The sequence below is a fragment of the Phyllostomus discolor genome, chromosome 10 (assembly GCF_004126475.2).
Source record: "Phyllostomus discolor isolate MPI-MPIP mPhyDis1 chromosome 10, mPhyDis1.pri.v3, whole genome shotgun sequence".
In the NCBI taxonomy this organism is placed as follows: Eukaryota; Metazoa; Chordata; class Mammalia; order Chiroptera; family Phyllostomidae; genus Phyllostomus; species Phyllostomus discolor.
Window position 1 is genome coordinate 85,734,328 of NC_040912.2, and position 19,981 is coordinate 85,754,308.

The window sequence follows — 19,981 nt, forward strand, 5'->3', positions numbered from 1 at the left end:
GAAGCCTCCTCCTGCCCCACCCTGCCATGGCCACCAGGCTCCTCTGCTGGGTGGCCCTTTGTCTCCTGGGAGTAGGTGAGTACCTATAAATGAGGAATCTGCATTTTGAGATATTGCCAGTTCAGTTTCCTTTCTTGTTCCTTATCCTGATCCCAAATTCTGTCCTCTTCCACAGAGCCCACACATGCTGGAGTCACCCAGACACCCAGGAACATGGTGACAAAGAGGGGACAAAATGTGACTATGAGTTGTGAGCCAATTTCAGGCCATAATGACCTTTACTGGTACAGACAGACCTCGGTCGAAGGCATAAACTTACTGACTTCCTTCGGCAGTACAATACTCCTGGACAAGACAAATCTGTACAATGAGCGATTCTCAGCTCATATGCCTAATGAGTCATTCTCCACTCTGAAGATCCAGCCCACAGAACCCGGGGACTCAGCCGTGTACCTCTGTGCCAGCAGCTTAGCCACAGCGCTGCATAGTCACCCCCTCCCTGTGCAGAAACCTCCTGCTTCCCCTTCTCCCATAGGTCTCAGGGTGTCCTGAGCAAAAATCTCTTTGTTCAGCTCCCACCTAGAGACACGCATGGTTTTCAAGCATGACAAGGCCAGAAAAGAAAAGGTATCAGGAGGTAAAACCCTGTGTGAGAAAAAAGGTACGAAATGGGATGTAGCGAATCTTCATACACTGTGGGCGCAAAACTCACCACACCTGAGAGACAGACCATAATTCACCTCACTGTTCATTTCCCTGCCTTCCTACATTAGCTTCCATCTCAATGTTAGGAGGTGTCGGTAATTGCTCCTCAGCCCTCCATTGTCCCCTGTCTCTAAACTGCTAACAGAATTCTCCCCGGCACACACACACAATTACTAGTGTTCTCTCATGTCGCCAAATTCCATTTATCATTGTCTTAATTTGTGCCATTAAGGTGCACTGCCCTTTAAGATGAAACGCAATAAAATTTCTATTGTGTTTATGTCAAAACATAGAATTGAACATATGATGTCCAAATTCGGTGCCTTGTTTATCCTCTCGGGTCCTCCCTGCTCCTCCCAGACCAGGCCCCTCTCCCGGCTTCACCACCCACTCCTCACACACATGCCTCAGAACATCGCCCTTTGTTGCTGAACTCGTTGCTACTTCTCTTCTGTCAGATCCGTCCTCATTCACTTCTTCTCCCCACCAGCAAAGCTGTCGCCATTGGAGACGTCATCATCACACAGGTGCTTTCTATAGGGGTTTGGGGTCTCAGTTTTTTGACCTCCTTACTTTCAATAATTTTTCCCCTCCAACACTTGTCAGACACTATTTAGTAATTCCAGAGCATGGGATGAGACACCAATGAGCTCCTTCTGAAAAGGCCATTTCAATCATCTCCTTCTCCTACCTCATCATATGGTTTTCCTACTTACTAATTCAGCACCATCCTCCTAGGATTCCTTTAGCCACTGACCCTCAGTTCATGCATTTAGCAGCTTTTAAAGTCATATGTTCTTAATTTTCACGTTGCCTAACCTGGGTTCAAGGTTGAAGACCATAGTATGAACCCTGACAAATCCAGCTCCCTCTCGGCAGCCCTGGATGGCAAGATGGGAGTTCCTGAGTCAACAGAGTGTTCGGCAGTGATCACACACAGCCTGGTCACTGGCAGGAATTCTCTGATCCTCACTGAAGAGCCTTCCATTGGCTCGCTGCTGTGCACAGGAAATGCTTAGGTCAATAGGATGCTTTGCTGACTTCCATTAAAGAACCCATTTCTGCTCACCTGTCTGTTGGTGTCTTTTTTATTAAATAACAGAAACTTTATAACCATACAGTAATTGAATAATGAAGCACAACATATAGGATATGATACCATTATGGTGAAAATATATCGATATGAATAAAGAAAGCAGGCAAATAAATAGAGCTAATTTACATCTACTGATATATACTCTGTTTGTATATTTTCTCAGAATTTAGAAATTCCAAAGTAATATATAGAAGATACTTCTACTTTGATTAAAAAAGGATATGTCTTTCATATATGCCATTAATTATCATTATAACTTTGTAGGATCCACGACAAATCTATGTAAAGTTATAAATCAAATTCTTTTTCCAGTAGCTCTGCAAGGTGGGATCAGAGGAAGGACAAAAAGGTATTATCTACTCTTGTGTTATACACATCTCTTTCTCATCTATTACTGAAGTAACATGCAAACTATTACTTTTGAAATTTCTGGCAGGGCATAGGGTATCTTTTTTTAAAAGGGGGAATTCTCAGCCATGAACAAAAGATTTGTGTGAACTCAACACAGTGACAGGTGGTAAAGGCCAGAGAGATGACCGGTGATTCTCACCAGAAAGAGCCCGGGTGCAGGGCTAGATCCCCAGTCACATGGGACTGTCCCAGTGATCTCCCGCAGAGAATTCATGTTCACCTTCGGGAGGAAATCCCATGAGCAGTGACAGAGAGCGATATCACTCTCCACCCTGTGCAGCCCAGAGGCACCACAAGCCCTGCCCTTCTGTCAAGCTCACGAGGTCCTTGTCTGGGTGAAGCCCCACCCTGCCATGGCCACCAGGCTCCTCTGCTGGGTGGCCCTTTGTCTCCTGGGAGTAGGTGAGTCCCTAGAAATGAGGAATCTGCATTTTTGGATATTCCCAGTTCAGTTTCCTTTTACATTCTTTATCCTGTCCCAAACTCTGTCCTCTTCCACAGAGCCCACACATGCTGGAGTCACCCAGACACCCAGGCACAAAGTGACAATGAAGGGACAAAAACAGAAGCACATGTCTTTCTGGTATATCATGTTTTACTATAAATTTATATGAGCCAGGACAAATCTATGAAACCTACAGATCAAGTTTTTCCCCGTAATTCAACAAAGTGAGACTGGAGGTGGAAGAGGGGTGATGCTTACTGCTGTGTTCCATATCAATTTGTCTCAGTTACTAGCATGTTCATTGTCAAGTACTGCTCCCCAGGATTCCTTCAGTGCATATGAGATCTTAAAAAATAGAAAAGAAGAATTCGCTACAAACAAAAGTCTGTGAGTCAGAGCAGTGAGGGGTGGTAAAGACCAGAGAGATGACCAGTGATTCTCACCAGAAAGAGTCCTGGTGGGGGGCCACATCCCCGGTCACTTGTGACTGTCATATGTGACAGTTATATCTGGACAGATTTGCTGTTGACCTTTGGGAGGCCTCCCCATGAGCAGTGGCAGGGATTGATGTCACTCTCCACCTTGTGGAGGCAAGAAGAAAAGAAGCCCGGCCCCTTGGTTCATGTTCACAGGGGCCTCACGTGGGAGAGGCCTCCTCCTGCCCCACCCTGCCATGGCCACCAGGCTCCTCTGCTGGGTGGCCCTTTGTCTCCTGGGAGTAGGTGAGTACCTACAAATGAGGAATCTGCATTTTTGGATATTCCCAGTTCAGTTTCCTTTCTTGTTCCTTATCCTGATCCCAAATTCTGTCCTCTTCCACAGAGCCCACACATGCTGGAGTCACCCAGACACCCAGGAACATGGTGACAAAGAGGGGACAAAATGTGACTATGAGTTGTGAGCCAATTTCAGGCCATAACTACCTTTACTGGTACAGACAGACCTCAGTGAAGGGACTGGAATTTATGATTTACTTCACCTATGCAAAACCTGTGGACAAGGCAGGAATGCCCAATGAGCGATTCTCAGCTCACATGCCTAATGCGTTACTCTCCACTCTGACGATCCAGCGCACAGAACCCGGGGACTCAGCCGTGTACCTCTGTGGCAGCAGCTTAGCCACAGCGCTGCACAGTCGCCCCCTCCGTGTGCAGAAACCTCCTGCTTCCCCTCCTCTCATCAGCCCCCAGGTGTCCTGAGTAAAAGTGTTCTCTGCTTTGCTGTCACCATGAGACATGTGTGGTTTGGGGGCACAACAAGGACAGAAAGGAAAAGTTAACAATGAAGAGAACCCTGCAAGGGAAACGGTATAGAAAATGCCCTTTAGGTTTTCCTCACACATTTTCTTTAGGCTAAACACTCAAGCCATCAAAGAGACGGACTGACTTACCCACACTGGGCATGCTCCTGCCTTCCTGCACCAGCCTCTCCATCTGAAATGTTGGACCTTGTGGTAATGCCTCCTCAGACTCCCATTCTGCTCTCCTTCTGAGGTCCTACCAGAATCCACCCTCCCACCACACACAAATGGTTTCCAAGTCTGTCTTATAGCCAAACTCTACTTCGTATTGTCCTTTCTGTCATTCAGGGATGCTGATCTTGAAGATGAAAATTGAATAAAATTCCTACTGTAGATGCCAAGGGACATGTTCTGCTTCTCTGTCCAATTTGAGAGCATACTTTGTCCTCTCACTTCGACCTACTGCTTCTAGAACATTCTCCTCTCCCTGGCTTTAGTACCCAGCTCCTCACACACATGGATTAGAATATTGCCTTCCATGTTTCCCTGACTTCTCATTCTGTGCTCCTTCACTTCCCTCCCCACCACTGATCCTGCCATCCCTGGGGACATCACCCTCCTGTGGACAATGTATACGCGGGCTTGGCTTCTCAGTGTCCTGACCTCCTCACTTTAAGTAATGTTTTGTCTCTGATCTTTTCCAACAGCACTTCCAAGTCTGGACCAGGAGGTCTTGACTTGAACAACAAAGAGTCTCCTTCCAAATTTTCCACTTCGTGATTCCGTGCTCCTATCTTTCTCCTTTCTTTCCTTAACACCATGTCTATGTCCTAAGATTCTTATAGTCTCTGAACACCAGCCCATTTACCCAACTTCTTTGAAACTCTCATGTCTTATTTCTCACAATATCTACATCAGGTACAAGAATGAGTATCATAAAGTCAACCCTGGAGAAATCCAACCCACCTTTCCCAGGGCATCTGTTTATGTACCTTCATAATCACCCATTTGTCCAACCTAAATTCTCCTTGGAGGAATGGGGCAAAAGCCTCAGCTCAGCCAGAATTATTTAGATGTGTGTGTCTGGGAGTCAGGGAGCACCGAGAGAGGAGCGTGAAGCACATGAAGTTCGACTCACTGTCCTGGTGCCCAGAATATGCACACGCCCTTGGAAATGCCCGGCAGACAGTAGACAATGGATACAGCAGAGAGCAAGGAGCGGGAAGCACAGGACTGTGAGAAGTGACAATTGATGAGAGTCTTGGAGACTTTGAGTGGTCCAAACAAACCTCAAAAGAGACATGACCTATCCCAGTCAATTCAACAGGGGAGGATTAATATTCGCTCTTGGAGGGGGTCCCCTGAGAAATGGTGGGGAGTGATGTCACTACCACCACACTCCTCCTTGAGAAGCCGAGAGGAACAAGAAGCCCTGCCCCTGTGCTCAGGTTCACAAGGTCCGCATGTCAGGGAGCCTCCTCCTGCCTCACCGGCCATGGCCACCAGGCTCCTCTGCTGGGTGGCCCTTTGTCTCCTGGGGGTAGGTGAGTCCCTAGAAATGAGGAATCTGTATTTGTTGATATTCCCAGTTCTGTTTCCATTTACTTTCCTTATCTTGTTCCCAAACTCTGTCCTCTTTCACAGAGCCCACACAGGCTGGAGTCACCCAGACACCCAGGAACATGGTGACAAACAGGGGACAAGAAGTGACTCTGAGCTGTGAGCCAATTTCAGGCCACCCTGACCTTTTCTGGTACAGGCAGACATCGGGGCAGGGCATAAAGTTACTTATTTCCTTCAGCAATCAAAGTCCGCTGGACAACACAGGGATGCCCAAGGAGCGATTCTCAGCTCAGATGCCTAATGAGTCATGCTCCACTCTGAAGATCCAGCCCACAGAACCCGGGGACTCAGCCGTGTACCTCTGTGCCAGCAGCTTAGCCACAGCACTGCACAATCGCCCCCTCCCTGTGCAGAAACCTCCGGCTTCCCCTTCTCTCGTCAGGTCCCAGAAGTTGTGAGCAAAACACTTGTCTGTTGTGCTGTCATGAAGGTAAGTGTTCTGTTTTGGGGCATGTCAAGTGCAGAAAGGAAAAGGTATCAACACAGAAGTCTCTGCATGAAAGACAGTGTAAGAAATGGGCTTTAGGTTTTTCTCACACCCTGTCTGTGGGCTCAAAGCTGCACAGACCTGGAGACAGACCTCAGGTACCCACACTGTGCCCGTTGCTGCCTTCCTGCACTGCCCATGCCATCTGAATGGTAGGAGCCTCTGCTAATGGCTTTTTGCCCTCCGTTCTCCTCTCCTTCCAAGATGCTAACAAATTTCTCTCCAGCGACACACTCATGTTTTCTAGGGTTCCTTCATGTAGACGAATTCCATGTATTATTTTCTTAATTACACCATTAAGATGCTTTGTCCTTTAAGATAGAAATGCAATAAAATATCTACTGTGTTTATGTCACAACATAAAACTGAACATTTAACATCTGGTTTCAGTGCATTCTTTATCCTCCTGGGTCCTCCCTGCTCCCCCCAGACCAGGGAGGTCTCCCCTCTCCCTGGCTTCACCACCCGCTCCTCCCACACATGCCTCAGAACATCGCCCTTGGTTGTTAAAGTCATTGCTACTTCTCTTCTGTCAGATCCATCCTCATTCCCTTCTTCTCCCCACCAGTGAAGCTGTCACCATGGGTGATGTCATTATCACACAGACACTTTCCACAGGGGTTTGGTATCTCAGTCTCCTGGCCTCCTAACTTTCAATAATTTTTACCTACCATTTTTTTCAAGTGCACTTCAGTCATTCCTGACTGTGGGATGAGACACCAATGAGCTCCTTCCAACATTGACACTTCTATCATCTCATTCTCCTGCCTCTTCACGTTAGTTTCCTTCTCACTAATTCAGCACCATCCTCAGAACATTTCTTTAGCCACTGACCCTCAGTTCATGAACTTAACAGCTTTTAAACTCATATGTTCATAATTCTCCCATTGTCTAAACCAGGTGTACTGTTGGATACTTTAATGTCAAATGGTGGTAAGTCCTTCTTCCTCTGAGCACCTGCGGACAACAAGGTGGGAGTCCCTGAGTCACTGAGAGCATTTGGCAGTGATCACGACACAGCCTGGTCGCTGACCTGGATTCTCTGATCCTCAGTGAAGGGACTTCCGGTGGATCCCTGCTGTACACAGGAAGTGCATAGGTCAATAGGATGCTTTGCTGACATCTAAAGAATCTATTTTCCCTGACCTGGTGTGTTGGTATCATTTTATCAAAATCAGAAACTTCGGCCTTTCCTGGTGTGTTCAGTGGATTGAGTGCTGGCCTGTGAACCAAAGAGTGGCTGCTTTACTTCCCAGTCAGGTCACAGCGTGCGTTATTGCCAGGACCGCAGTAGGGGGCGCATGAGAGGAAACCACACACTGTTGTTTCTTTCTCTTCTTCTTCCCTTCCCCTGTCTCTAAAATTAAATAAATTAAAATTTTAATTAAAAAGAAACTTCGTAACAGTACAATCAATCAATAATGAAGCTCATCCAATAACTTAATAATGAAGCTCAAATTAGAATATGATCCCATTCATATGAAAACATTTATATGAATAAAGAAAGCAGGCAAATGCATAGATACAGGTTTATATCTACTGATGCATAGGACTGTTTGTATCTTTTCTCAAATTTTAGAAATTACATGAGGATGCATAGAAGCCCTTTCCATTTTCTAAAAACGAAAGTTCATCTTTCAGGTAAGCCTTGTTTTACTATAAAGTTTACATAAGCCAGGACAAATCTATGAAACGTACAGATGAACTTTTTCCCCATAATTCAACAAAGTGGGACTGGAGGTGGAAGAGGGGTGATGCTTACTTAGTGCTGTGTTCTATATAAACTTGTCTCACTTATTGCCAAATTATTTGGTAAAGTATTATCCCCCAGTATTTTTTCAGTGCATTAGAGATCTTTTAAAAATGAAAACAAGGGAGAACTCTCAACTATAAAGAGAGAGATGTGTGAAGTCAGAGCAGGGAGGGGTGGTAAAGGCCAGAACATGATCGGTGTTTCTCACCAGAAAGAGCCCAGGGGCAGGGCCGGGTCCCAGGACCCGTGAGACCGTCCCAGTGACCTGCTGCACAGAACTGATGTTCGCCTTTGGGGGGAGGTTCTTTGTGCAACCACAGAGAATCATGTCACTCTCCACCCTGTGCAGCCCAGAGGAACCACAAGCCCTGCCCCTGTGTTCAGGCTCACAAGGGCCTCGTCTGGGTGAGGCCTCCTCCTGCCCCACCCTGCCATGGCCACCAGGCTCCTCTGCTGGGTGGCCCTTGGTCTCCTGGGAGTAGGTGAGTCCCAAGAAATTAAGAATCTGCATTTTGTTAATATTCTCAGTTCTGTTTCCATTTATGTTCCTTATCCTGCTCCCAAACCCTGTCCTCTTCCACAGAGCCCTCACATGCTGGAGTCACCCAGACACCCAGGCAGAAGGTGACAAAGAGGGGACAAGATGTGACTATGAATTGTGAGCCAGTTTCAGGCCATAATGACCTTTACTGGTACAGACAGACCTTGGTGGAAGGAATAGAGTTTCTGATTTCCTTCAGATATACAAAACCTCTGGATGAGACAGGGCTGCCCAAGGAGCGATTCTCAGCTCAGATGCCTAATAAGTCATTCTCCACTCTGACGATCCAGCCCACAGAACCCGGGGACTCAGCTGTGTACCTCTGTGCCAGCAGCTTAGCCACAGCGCTGCACAGTCGCCCCCCTCCCTGTGCAGAAACCTCCTGCTTCCCCTCCTCTCATCAGCCCCCAGGTGTCCTGTGTAAAAAATATCTCTGCTCAGCTGTCACCATGAGACATGTATGGGTTTGGGGCATGACAAGGGCAGAAAGCAAAAGCTATCAACAAAGAGAAACCCCAGCAGAGGGAACAATGTAGGAAATGGGCTTTAGGTTTTCCTCACACACTGTCTGTGGGATCAGCACTCCCCACACCTGAGAGACGAACCTTAGTTACCCACACTGTGCATGTTCCAGCTTTCTTGCCCTGGCCCTCCATCTAAACCACAGGAACTCCCACTATGGACTTCTCAGCCATCCATTCTTCTCACCTTCTAAGCTGATAACAGAATCCCTCCATGACCACACACACACACACACACACACACACACACACACACATTTTCTAGAGTGTGTCTTATAGCCAAATTCCATTCGTCATTGTTCACTCTGTTATCCAAGGGTCCTGATATTCAAGTTGCCAATAGAATAAGATTCCTACTTTGATATCAAAGGTTGGAATCTGCGTCTCTGTCCAATTTCAGTGCACTCTTCGTCCTGCAAATCCTAACTAATTATTCTAGAACATTCCCCTCTCCCTGGTTTTACTACACAGCTCCTCACACAGGTGGATTACAACACTGCCTTTCATGTTTCCTGACTTCTCTACCCTCAGACCTGTCCTCACTCCTTTCCTCCCCACCACGGATCCTGCCACCCACTGGGGATGTCATCAGCCTGTGGACAATTTATACACGGGTTTACTTCCCAGCTTCTTGATCTCTTCGCTTTCAGGAATATTTTGTCTAAAATCCTATCCAAGAGCACTTCCAAGTCTAGACCATGCAGTGAGCAAAGATATTCTCCTTCCAAAATGTCCATTTCACATTCCATGCTCCTATGTCTTTCTCCTTTCTTTAATGCAAAATCCACTCCCTGTGATTCTCATAGTCTCTAACCGTCAGCCCACACACCCAACTGCTCTGAAACCTCAGGTCTTATTTCTCATATTATCTAATCCAGGTACAAGGATTAGTTCTATGAAGTCAATGCTGCTTGACTCCAACCCTCCTATCCAGGGCATCTGTTTCCCTCCCTTCACAATCACCCTTGTGTGCAATCTAAATGATTCTGGGACAGATTAGGAAAAAGCCCCAGCTCAGCCAGAAATTACTCAGATTTGTGTGTCTGGGAGTCAGGGAGAGCCTTGACAGGACTATGAAGGATGCGAAGATCACAGTATTGTCTTTTTGGCCACATTCTGCAGTGGCTGTGGCACACGCATGTCACCACGGCAGGCAGATGGTAGACTATGGATACATCAGGGAACAAGGAATGGTAGAAGCACAGGGTTGTGAGAAGTGACACTTGATGAAAGTCCTAGAGACTTTGAATGGTCCAAACAAACCCTAAAAGAGTCATGGCCTATTCCAGTCAATTCAACTGACAATTAATGTTCACCGTTGGTAGGGGGTCCTATGAGAAATGACAGACAGCGATGTCACTACCGAGACACACTCCACCTTGTGGAGCCCAGAAGAACCACAAGCCCTGCTCCTGTGTTCAGGGTCACAAGGGCCTCGTTCCGGTGTAGCCTGCTCCTGTCCCACCCTGCCATGGCCACCAGGCTCCTCTGCTGGGTGGCCCTCTGTCTCCTGAGCAGAGGTGAGTCTCCAGAAATGAAAAATCTAATTTTTTTGATATTACCAGTTGTGACTTCACTTATGTTCCTTATCCTATACCCACACTCTGTCTTCTTCCACAGGGCCCACACATGCTGAAGTCACCCAGACACCCAGACACAAGATGACAGACCGAGGACAAGAAGTGGCTCTGACTTGTGAGCCAATTGCAGGCCATGACTACCTTTACTGGTACAGACAGACCTCAGTGGAAGGCATGAAGTTTCTGATTTCCCTCACCTTTGCCAAACTTCTGGACAAGTCAGGAATGCCCAATGAGCGATTCTCAGCTCACATGCCTAATGTGTTACTCTCCACTCTGAAGATCCAACCCACAGAACCTGAGGACTCAGCCCTGTACCTCTGTGCCAGCAGCTTAGCCACAGCGCTGCACAGTCGCCCCCTCCCTGTGCAGAAACCTCCTGCTCCCCTTCAGCCCCCAGGTGTCGTGAATAAAAGACTTCTCTGCTCCATTCTCACCAGGAGACATGTGTATCTTTGGACATGACAAGGAGACAAAGGATAAGTGATAAATTTAAAATTCTTGTGTAGGGAACAGTGTAGAAATGCACTTTAGGCTTTCCTCCCACATTGTGGGCTCAACACTCTGCATATCTGGGCACAGTCCGTTGTTACCCACACAGTGCCTGTTCCTGCCTGCCTGCCCTGGCCTTTCCTTCTAAACGGTAGGAGCTCCTGCTAAGGGCTCCTCAGCCCTCCATTCTCCTTTCCCTCTAAGATGCTACCAGAACTCTCCCCACCACACACACACCAAATATTTTCCAGGGTTCTAACATGTAGCCAGATTGCACTTATCATTCTGTTAATTACACCATTAAGGTCCTCTGCCCTTTCAGATGGGAAGCAAAAAAATTTCTTCTGTATTTGTTTCACAACATGGAATTGACTGTTTTGTCTTCTATTTCAGTGTATTCTTTATCCTCCTGGGTCCTCCCTACTCCTCCCAGACGAGGCCCCTCTCCCGGCTTCACCATCCACTCCTCACACACCTGGCATCAGAACATCGCCCTTTGTTGCTGAACTTATTGCTATTTCCTTACCGTCAGATCCGTCCTCATTCACTTCTTCTCCCCTCCAGTGAAGTTGTCACCACTGGAGACGTCACCATCACTCAGACACTTTCCACAGGGGTTTGGTGTCTCAGTCTCCAGACCTCCTGACTTGTAATAATCTTTACCTCCAACACTTTTTGCATGCACTTCAGTCATTCCTGTCTGTGGGATGAGACACCAATGAGCTCCTTCCAAAAGTGCCAGTTTGATCATCTCATTCTCCTGCCTCTTCACATTGGTTTCCTTCTCACTAATTCAGCACCACCGTCCTGAGATTCCTTTAGGCACTGACCCTCAGTTCATGTACTTAACGGCTTTTAAAGTCATGTGTTCTTAATTCTCCCATTGTGTAAACCAGATGTATTGTTGGATACTTTAATGTCAACTGGTGGTAGCCCTTCCTCCTCTGGGCACCTAGAGACAACAAGGTGGGAGTCCCTGAGTCACCCACAGCATTCAGAAGTGATCACACACAGCCTGGTCGCTGACAGGGATTCTCTGATCCTCACTGAAGAGCCTTCCATTGGTTCACCACTGTGCACAGGAAATGCTTAGCTCAATGGGACAGATTGCTGACATTTAAAGAATCTATTTTCCCTGACCTGATGTGTTGGTGTCATTTTATCAAAATCAGAATCTTCATCCCTGGCTGGCGTGGCTCAGTGGATTGAGTGCTGGCCTGGGAACCAAAGGGTCAGAGGCTCACCTCCCAGTCAGGTCACATGCCTGTGTCATGGCCAGATCCCCAGGAGGGGGCGCCTGAGAGGCAACCACACACTGATGTTTCTTTCCCTCTCTTTATCCTTCCCATTTCCTCTCTTCTAAAATAAATAAACAAAATACTTTTTTAAAAAAGGACTTTGTAACCATACAATCTAAATCTTAGCTACAATAACTAAATAATGAAGCAAAAACTAGGATATGATTCCATTTATGTGAAAATATATATATATATATCAATAAGGAAAGCAGGCAGAGAAATAGATGCAGATTTGTACCTACTGCGCATAGGACTGTTTGTATATTTTGTTAAATGTTAGAAATTACGTGATGATACATAGAAGCTCTTTCTAGTTTGCTAATAACAAAAGCACATGTCTTTCAGGTATGCCATGTTTTACTATAAATTTATATGAGCCAGGACAAATCTATGAAACGTACAGATCAAGGTTTTCTCAGTAATTCAACAAAGTGAGGTTGGAGGTGGAAGAGGGTTGGTGCTTAGCACTGTGTTATACATAAATTTTTCTCCCTTATTACCAAGTTCATTGTAAAGTATTACTCCCCAGTCTTCAGCGCATATAACATCTTTTAAAAAATTAAAAGAAAAAATCTCAGCTATAAAGAGAGAGATGTGTGAAGTCAGAGCAGGGAGGGTTGGTAGAGGCCCGAACATGATCCGTGTTTATCACCAGAAAGAGGCCAGGGGCAGGGCCGGGTCCCAGGACTCCAGGGACCATCCCAGTGACCTGCTGCACAGAACTGATGTTCGCCTTTGGGGGGAGGTTCTTTGTGCAACGACAGAGAACCATGTCACTCTCCACCCTGTGCAGCCCAGAGGAATGGAAGCCCTGCCCCTCGATTCACATACACAAGGTCTTCATCCGGGTGAACTCTCCTCCTTCCCCACCCTGCCATGGCCACCAGGCTCCTTTGCTGGGTGGCCCTTTGTCTCCTGGGAGTAGGTGAGTCCTCAGAAATGAAGAATCTGCATTTTTTATAATCCAAGTTCAGATTCCATTTATGTTCCTTATCCTGATCCCAAACTCTGTCCTCTTCCACAGAGCCCACACATGCTGGAGTCACCCAGACACCCAGGCACAAGGTGACAAAGAGGGGACAAGAAGTGGCTATGAGTTGTGAGCCAGTCTCAGGCCATAATACCCTTTACTGGTACAGACAGACCTCCGTGGAAGGCATAAAGCTTCTGATTTACTTCGTCAATCAAAGCCCTGTGGACAAGGCAGGGCTGCCCAAGGAGCGATTCTCAGCTCTGATGCCTAATAAGTCGTTCTCCACTCTGACGATCCAGCGCACAGAACCCGGGGACTCAGCCGTGTACCTCTGTGCCAGCAGCTTAGCCACAGCGCTGCACAGTTGCCCCCTCCCTGTGCAGAAACCTCCTGCTTCCCCTTCTCTCACCAGACCCCAGATGTTCTGGGTAAAATTCCTTTTTCTGCTTTCACCAAGAGACATACTTGGCTTTGGGGCATGACAAGCACAGAAAGGATAAGGGATCAGGAGAAAAAGTGTCTCATAGTAAACAATGTAGGAAATGAGCTTTAGGTTTCCCTCACACACTGTCTGTGGGCCCAGCACTCTGCACTCATGAGAGGCAGACCTCAGTTCCCCACACTGTGTGTGTTCCTGCCTGCCTGCGCCGGCCTCTGCATCTGAATGGTAGGAGCTCCTGGTAACAGCTGCTCAGCCCTCCCTTCTTCTCCTTCTCTAAGGGACTAAGAGAATTCACCACGCCCCCCACACACATGTTCTCTAGGGTTGTAGCATGTAGCCCGATTCCATGTATCATTGTCTTCATTACTCCATTAAGGTGCTCTGCCCTTTAAGGAGGACATGCAGTAAAGTGTGTACTGTCTTTATTTTAAAACAGAATCAAACACATGATGCCCAATTTCAGTGCATTCTTTATCCCCCTGGGTCTTCCCTGATTCTTCCAGACCAGTCCCATCTTCCCGGCTTCAATTCCACTCCTCACACACATGCCTCAGAACATCGCCCTTTGTTGCTGAACTCACTGCTACTTCCCTACCGTCAGATCTGTCCTCATTCACTTCCTCTCCCCACCAGTGAGGATGTCACCACTGGGGATGTCACCATCACTCAGACACTTTCCACAAGGGGTTGGTGTCTCAGTCTCCTGACCTCCTGACTTGCAATAATTTCTACCTCCAACACTTTTCAGACACACTTCAGTAATTCCCGTCTGTGGAATGAGACCCCAATGAGCTACTTCCAAAATTTCCATTTCAGTCATCTGATTCTCCTCCCTTTTCATATTGGCTTTCTTCTCACTAAATCAGCACCATCCTCCTAAGATTCCTTTAGCCACTGACTCTCGGTTCATATACTTAACAGCTTTTAAACTCCTATGTTCTTAATTTTCGCACTGTCTAAGCTGGGTTTGTTGTTGGATACTTTAATGTCAACCCTGGCTAAATCCACTCCCTCTGGGCCCCTATGGACGGAAAGGTGGGAGTTCCTGAGTCACCCACAGCAATTGGCAGTGACCAGGAAACAGCCTGTCACTGTGTGGTGATCACTGCCAAATTCACTGACAGGGATTCTCTGATCCTCAGTGAAGAGCCTTTCATTGGTTCGCTGCTGTGCACAGGAAGTGCTTAGATCAATAGGGCACTTTGCTGACATTTAAAGAATCTATTTTCCCTGACCTGGTGTGTTGGTGTCATTTTATCAAAATCAGAAACTTCATTCCTGGCTGGTGTGGCTCAGTGGATTGAGGGCTGGCCTGTGAACCAAAAAGTCAGAGGCTCAATTACCGGTCAGGTCACATGCCTGTGTTATGGCCAGATCCCCAGGAGGGGGCGCCTGAGAGGCAACCACACACTGATGTTTCTTTCCCTCTCTTTATCCTTCCCATCTCCTCTCCTCTAAAATAAATAAATAAAATATCTTTTTAAAAAAGGAACTTTGTAACCATACAGATTTGTATCTACTGACAAGTAGGACTGTTTGCATATGTTGTCAAACGTTAGAAACTACACAATGATGCATAGAAGCTGCTTCTCCTTTGCTAATAACACAGGCACATGTCCTTCATGTATGCCGTGTTTTACTATGAATTTACACGAGCCAGGACAAACCTATGAAACGGACAGATCAAGGTTTTCTCAGTAATTCAACAAAGGGAGGTTGGAGGTGGAAGAGCGGTGATGCTTAACAATGCGCTATGTATAAATTTGTCTCATTTATTACCAAGTTCATTTGTAAAGTATTACTCCCCAGTATCCAGTGCATATAAGACCTTCAAAAATAAAAAGAAAAAATCTCAGCTGCAAAGAAAATACTTGTGTGAAGACAGAGGAGTAAGTGGTGGCAAAGGCCAGACAGACGACTGGTGTTTCCCACCGTAAAGAGCTCAGGTGTGGGGCAATGTCCCAGGATGCAGGTGACTGTCCCAGGGATCTGCTGCACAGAACTGATGTTCACTACTGGGAGGAGGTCCCATGAGCAGCGACAGACAGTGATGTCACTCTCCACCCTGTGGAGCCCAGAGAAATGAGAAGCCCTGCCCCTCTGTTCTGGGACACAAGGTCCTGGTCTGGGTGAAGCCTCCTCCTGCCCCCCTGCCCCCGCCATGGTCACCAGGCTCCTCTGCTGGGTGGCCCTTTGTCTCCTGGGAGTAGGTGAGTCCCCAGAAATGAAGAATCTGCATTTTTGGATATTCCAAGTTCCGTTTCCATTTATATCCCTTATCCTGTCCCAAACTCTGTCCTCTTCCACAGAGTCCACTCATGCTGGAGTCACCCAGACACCCAGGCACGAGGTGACAAAGAAGGGACAAGAAGTAACTATGAGCTGTGAGCCAATTTCAGGCCAGAACTTCCTTGTCTGGTACAGACAGACCTCAGTGGAAGGCATAAAGTTTCTGATTTCCTTCAGCTATGCCAAACCTCTGGACAAGTCAGGAATGCCCAAGGAGCGATTCTCAGCTCAGATGCCTAATGAGTCGTTCTCCACTCTGACGATCCAGCCCACAGAACCCGGGGACTCAGCCGTGTACCTCTGTGCCAGCAGCTTAGCCACAGCGCTGCACAGTCGCCCCCTCCCTGTGCAGAAACCTCCTGCTTCCCCTTCTCTCACCAGCCCCCAGGTGTCCTGTGTAAAACCCTTCTCTGCTCCACTTGCATCCAGAGACATGTGTGGGTTTGGGGCATGACAAGGGCAGAAAGCAAAAAGTATCAACAGAGAAGCCCCAGCATAGGAAACAATGTAGGAAATGGGCTTTAGGTTTTCCTCACACACTGTCTGTGGGCTCAGCACTCCACACACTTGAGAGACAGACCTCAGTTCCCCACCCTGTGTGAATTCCTGCCTTCCTGCCCTGGCCTTTCCACCTGAATCACAGGAGCTCCTGGTAAGGGCTCCTCAGCCACCCATTCTCCTCCCCTTCTAAGCTGATAACAGAATCCCTCCATGACCATGCGCACACGCGCACACACACACACACACACACACACACACACACACACGTTTTCTAGAGTCTGTTTTATAGCCAAATTGCATTCAGCATTGTTCATTCTGTCATCCAGGGGTCCTGATCTTCAATTTAGCAATAGAATAAAATTCCTACTTTGATATCAAGAGTTGGAATCTGCTTCTCTGTCCAATTTCAGTGCATTCTTGGTCCTGCAAATCCTAACTACTTATTCTAGAACATTCGCCTCTCCCCGGTATTACTACACAGCTCCTCACACAGGTGGATTAGAACACCACCTTTCGTGTTGCCCCGACTTCTCTACCCTCAGACCTGTCCTCAACCCTTCCTCCCCACCACGGATCTGCCAGTACTGGGCACTCCATCAGCCTGTGGACAATTTATACATGGGTTTGCTTCCCAGTTTCCTGATCTCTTGACTTTCAGTAATATTTTGTCTCCAGTCTTATCCAAGAGCACTTCCAAGTCTAGACCATGCAGTGAGCAAAGATATTCTCCTTCCAAAATGTCCATTTCACATTCCATGCTCCTATGTCTTTCTCCTTTCTTTAAGGCAAAATCCACTCCCTGTGATTCTCATAGTCTCTGAACTTCAGCCCACACACGCAACTGCTCTGGAACCTCCGGTCTTATTCCTCACGTTATCTAAACCAGGTACAAGGACTAGTTCTATAAAGCCAATGGTGCTTGACTCCAACCCTCCTATCCAGGGCATCTGTTTATCCCCCTTCACAATCACCCTTGGGTGCAATCTAAATGATTCTGGGACAGATTAGGAAAAAGCCCAGCTCAGCCAGAAATTACTCAGATTTGTGTGTCTGGGAGTCAGGGAGTGCCTTGACAGGACTGTGAAGGATGCAAAGATCACAGTATTCTCTTTTTGGCCACATTCTGCAGTGGCTATGACACACGCATGTCACCATGGCAGGCAGATGGTAGACTATGGAGACATCAGGGAACAAGGAATGGTGGAAGCACAGGGTTGTGAGAGTGACACTTGATGAAAGTCCTGGAGACTTTGAACGGTCCAACCAAACCCTAAAAGAGACATGACCTATTCTAGTCAATTCAACTCGCAATTAACGTTCACCATTGGTAGGAGGTCCTATGAGAAATGACAGACAGCGATGTCACTACCGAGACACACTCCACCTTGTGGAGCCCAGAGGAACCAGAAGCCCTGCTCCTGTGCTCAGGGTCACAAGTGCCTCATCTGGGTGGAGCCTCCTCCTGTCCCACCCTGCCATGGCCACCAGGATCCTCTGCTGGGTGGCCCTCTGTCTCCTGAGCAGAAGTGAGTCTCCAGAAATGAAAAATCTAATTTTTTTGATATTCCCAATTGTGATTTCACGTATGTTCCTTATCCTATACCCAAATTCTGTCTTCTTCCACAGGGTCCACAGATGCTGGTGTCACCCAGACACCCAGACACAAAGTGACAGACAAGGGACAAGAAGTGGCTCTGAATTGTGAGCCAATTGCAGGCCATAACTACCTTTACTGGTACAGACAGACCTCAGTGGAAGGCATAAAGTTTCTGATTTCCTTCAGCTTTGCCAAACCTCAGGACGAGTCAGGAATGCCCAAGGAGAGATTCTCAGCTCACATGCCTAATAAGTCGTTCTCCACTCTGACAATCCAGCCCACAGAACCCGGGGACTCAGCCGTGTACCTCTGTGCCAGCAGCTTAGCCACAGCGCTGCACAGTCACCCCCTCCCTGTGCAGAAACCTCCTGCTTCCCCTTCTCTCGTCAGCCGCCAGGTGTCATGAATAAAAGTTTTCTCTGCTCTGAATCTCCAAGAGACTTGTGTGGGTTTGGGACAGGACAAGGACAGAAAGGATTAGGTATCAACTTAGAAACCCCTGCGTAGGAAACAACGTAGGACATGAGCTTCAGGGAACCCTCACACATTGTCTGTGGGCTCAACACTCACCACGCTTGAGACATGGACTTTAGTCACCCTGACATTTATTTTCTTGCTTCCTGCATTTGCCTCCAGCTGAACTGTCGGACCTCCTGGTCATGGCTCCTCAGCCTTCCCTTGTCCTCTCCCTCAAAGCTGCTAACAGAATTCCGCACCCCCATCCCCACACACACCTGTCCTAGGGTTCTATCATACAGACAAATTCAACCTGCTGTTGCCCTTGTTTTTGTTATTCAGTGGCCCTTAACATCAATATGAAAGCAGAATGAATTTCTACTCTATGTACTCTGGAAGGCATGAGCTGCCTTTATGTCCAATTTAATACATTGTTTGTCCTCCCCATCCTACCTTCTGCTTCTAGAACATTTTCCTCTCATAGGTTTTCATACTCAGTTCTTCATACGCATGGATTAGAGTGTTGGCCTTTGTTGCTAAGCTTCCTTCTCTGCCATCAGATCTGTCCTCGGTCACTGCCTTCCTCCCTGCCGATCCTGCTGTCACTGGTGCCATCACCACCATCATGTGGGCAAGTTATACACGGGTTTGGCATCTCAGTGTCCTGACCTCCTCACTGTCAATAATATTTTGGGTTTGGGGCATGACAAGGACAGAAAGGACTAGGTATCAACTTAGAAACCCCAGCACAGGGAACAATGTAGGAAATGGGCTTTAGGTTTTCCTCACACTGTCTGTGGGCTCAACATTCCGCACACCTGAGTGACAGACCTCCGTTCCCCACACTGAGCACATTCCTGCCTTCCCAGACCGGCCTTTCCATCTGATTCGTAGGAGCTCCTGGTAAAGACTCCTCAGCCTTCCATTCTCTATTCCTTCCCAGCTGCTAACAGAATCCCCCATGACCACACACACACACACACACACACACACACATTTTCTAGAGTCTGTCTTATAGCCAAATCCCATTTGTCTTTGTCCTTTTTGTCATTCAGTGTCCCTGATCTTCAAATGGGAAATAGAATAAAATTCCTACTTTGATGCCAAGAGTCATAATCTGCTTCTATTCTCACTTTCAGTGTGTACTGGGTCCTACAACTCCTACCTGCTTATTCTAGAACATTCTCCTCTCCTCTCCTATCTAGCTCTTCACACACATGGATTAGAACACCATCTTTCATGTTGCCCTGACTTCTCTACCCTTAGATCTGTCCTCATTGCCTTCCTCCCCATCACTGATCCTGCTACCACGGTGGCAGCATCATCATGTAGACAATTTATACACGGGTTTGGCTTCTCAGTGTCCTGACCTCCTCATGTTCTGTAACATTTTGCGTCCAGTCTTATCCAAGAAAACGACCAATTCTATACCATGGAGTGAAGAACAAATAATCTCCTCCCTAAATTTTGATTTCATCATTCAGTGCTCCTATCTCTTTTTCCCTTCTTTCTCTAATGCAAAATACTTCCT

At 47.2% G+C, this 19,981-nt stretch overlaps 1 gene segment (V, D, J or C); it reads left to right on the plus strand.

The window, feature by feature from the left end:
• The first annotated feature begins 15,768 nt into the window (after positions 1–15,768).
• On the plus strand, positions 15,769–16,350 carry LOC114507384. The segment is given in 2 exon segments: positions 15,769–15,817; positions 15,917–16,350. Coding segments are annotated over 2 exon segments (483 nt in total).
• Positions 16,351–19,981: the final 3,631 nt, after the last annotated feature.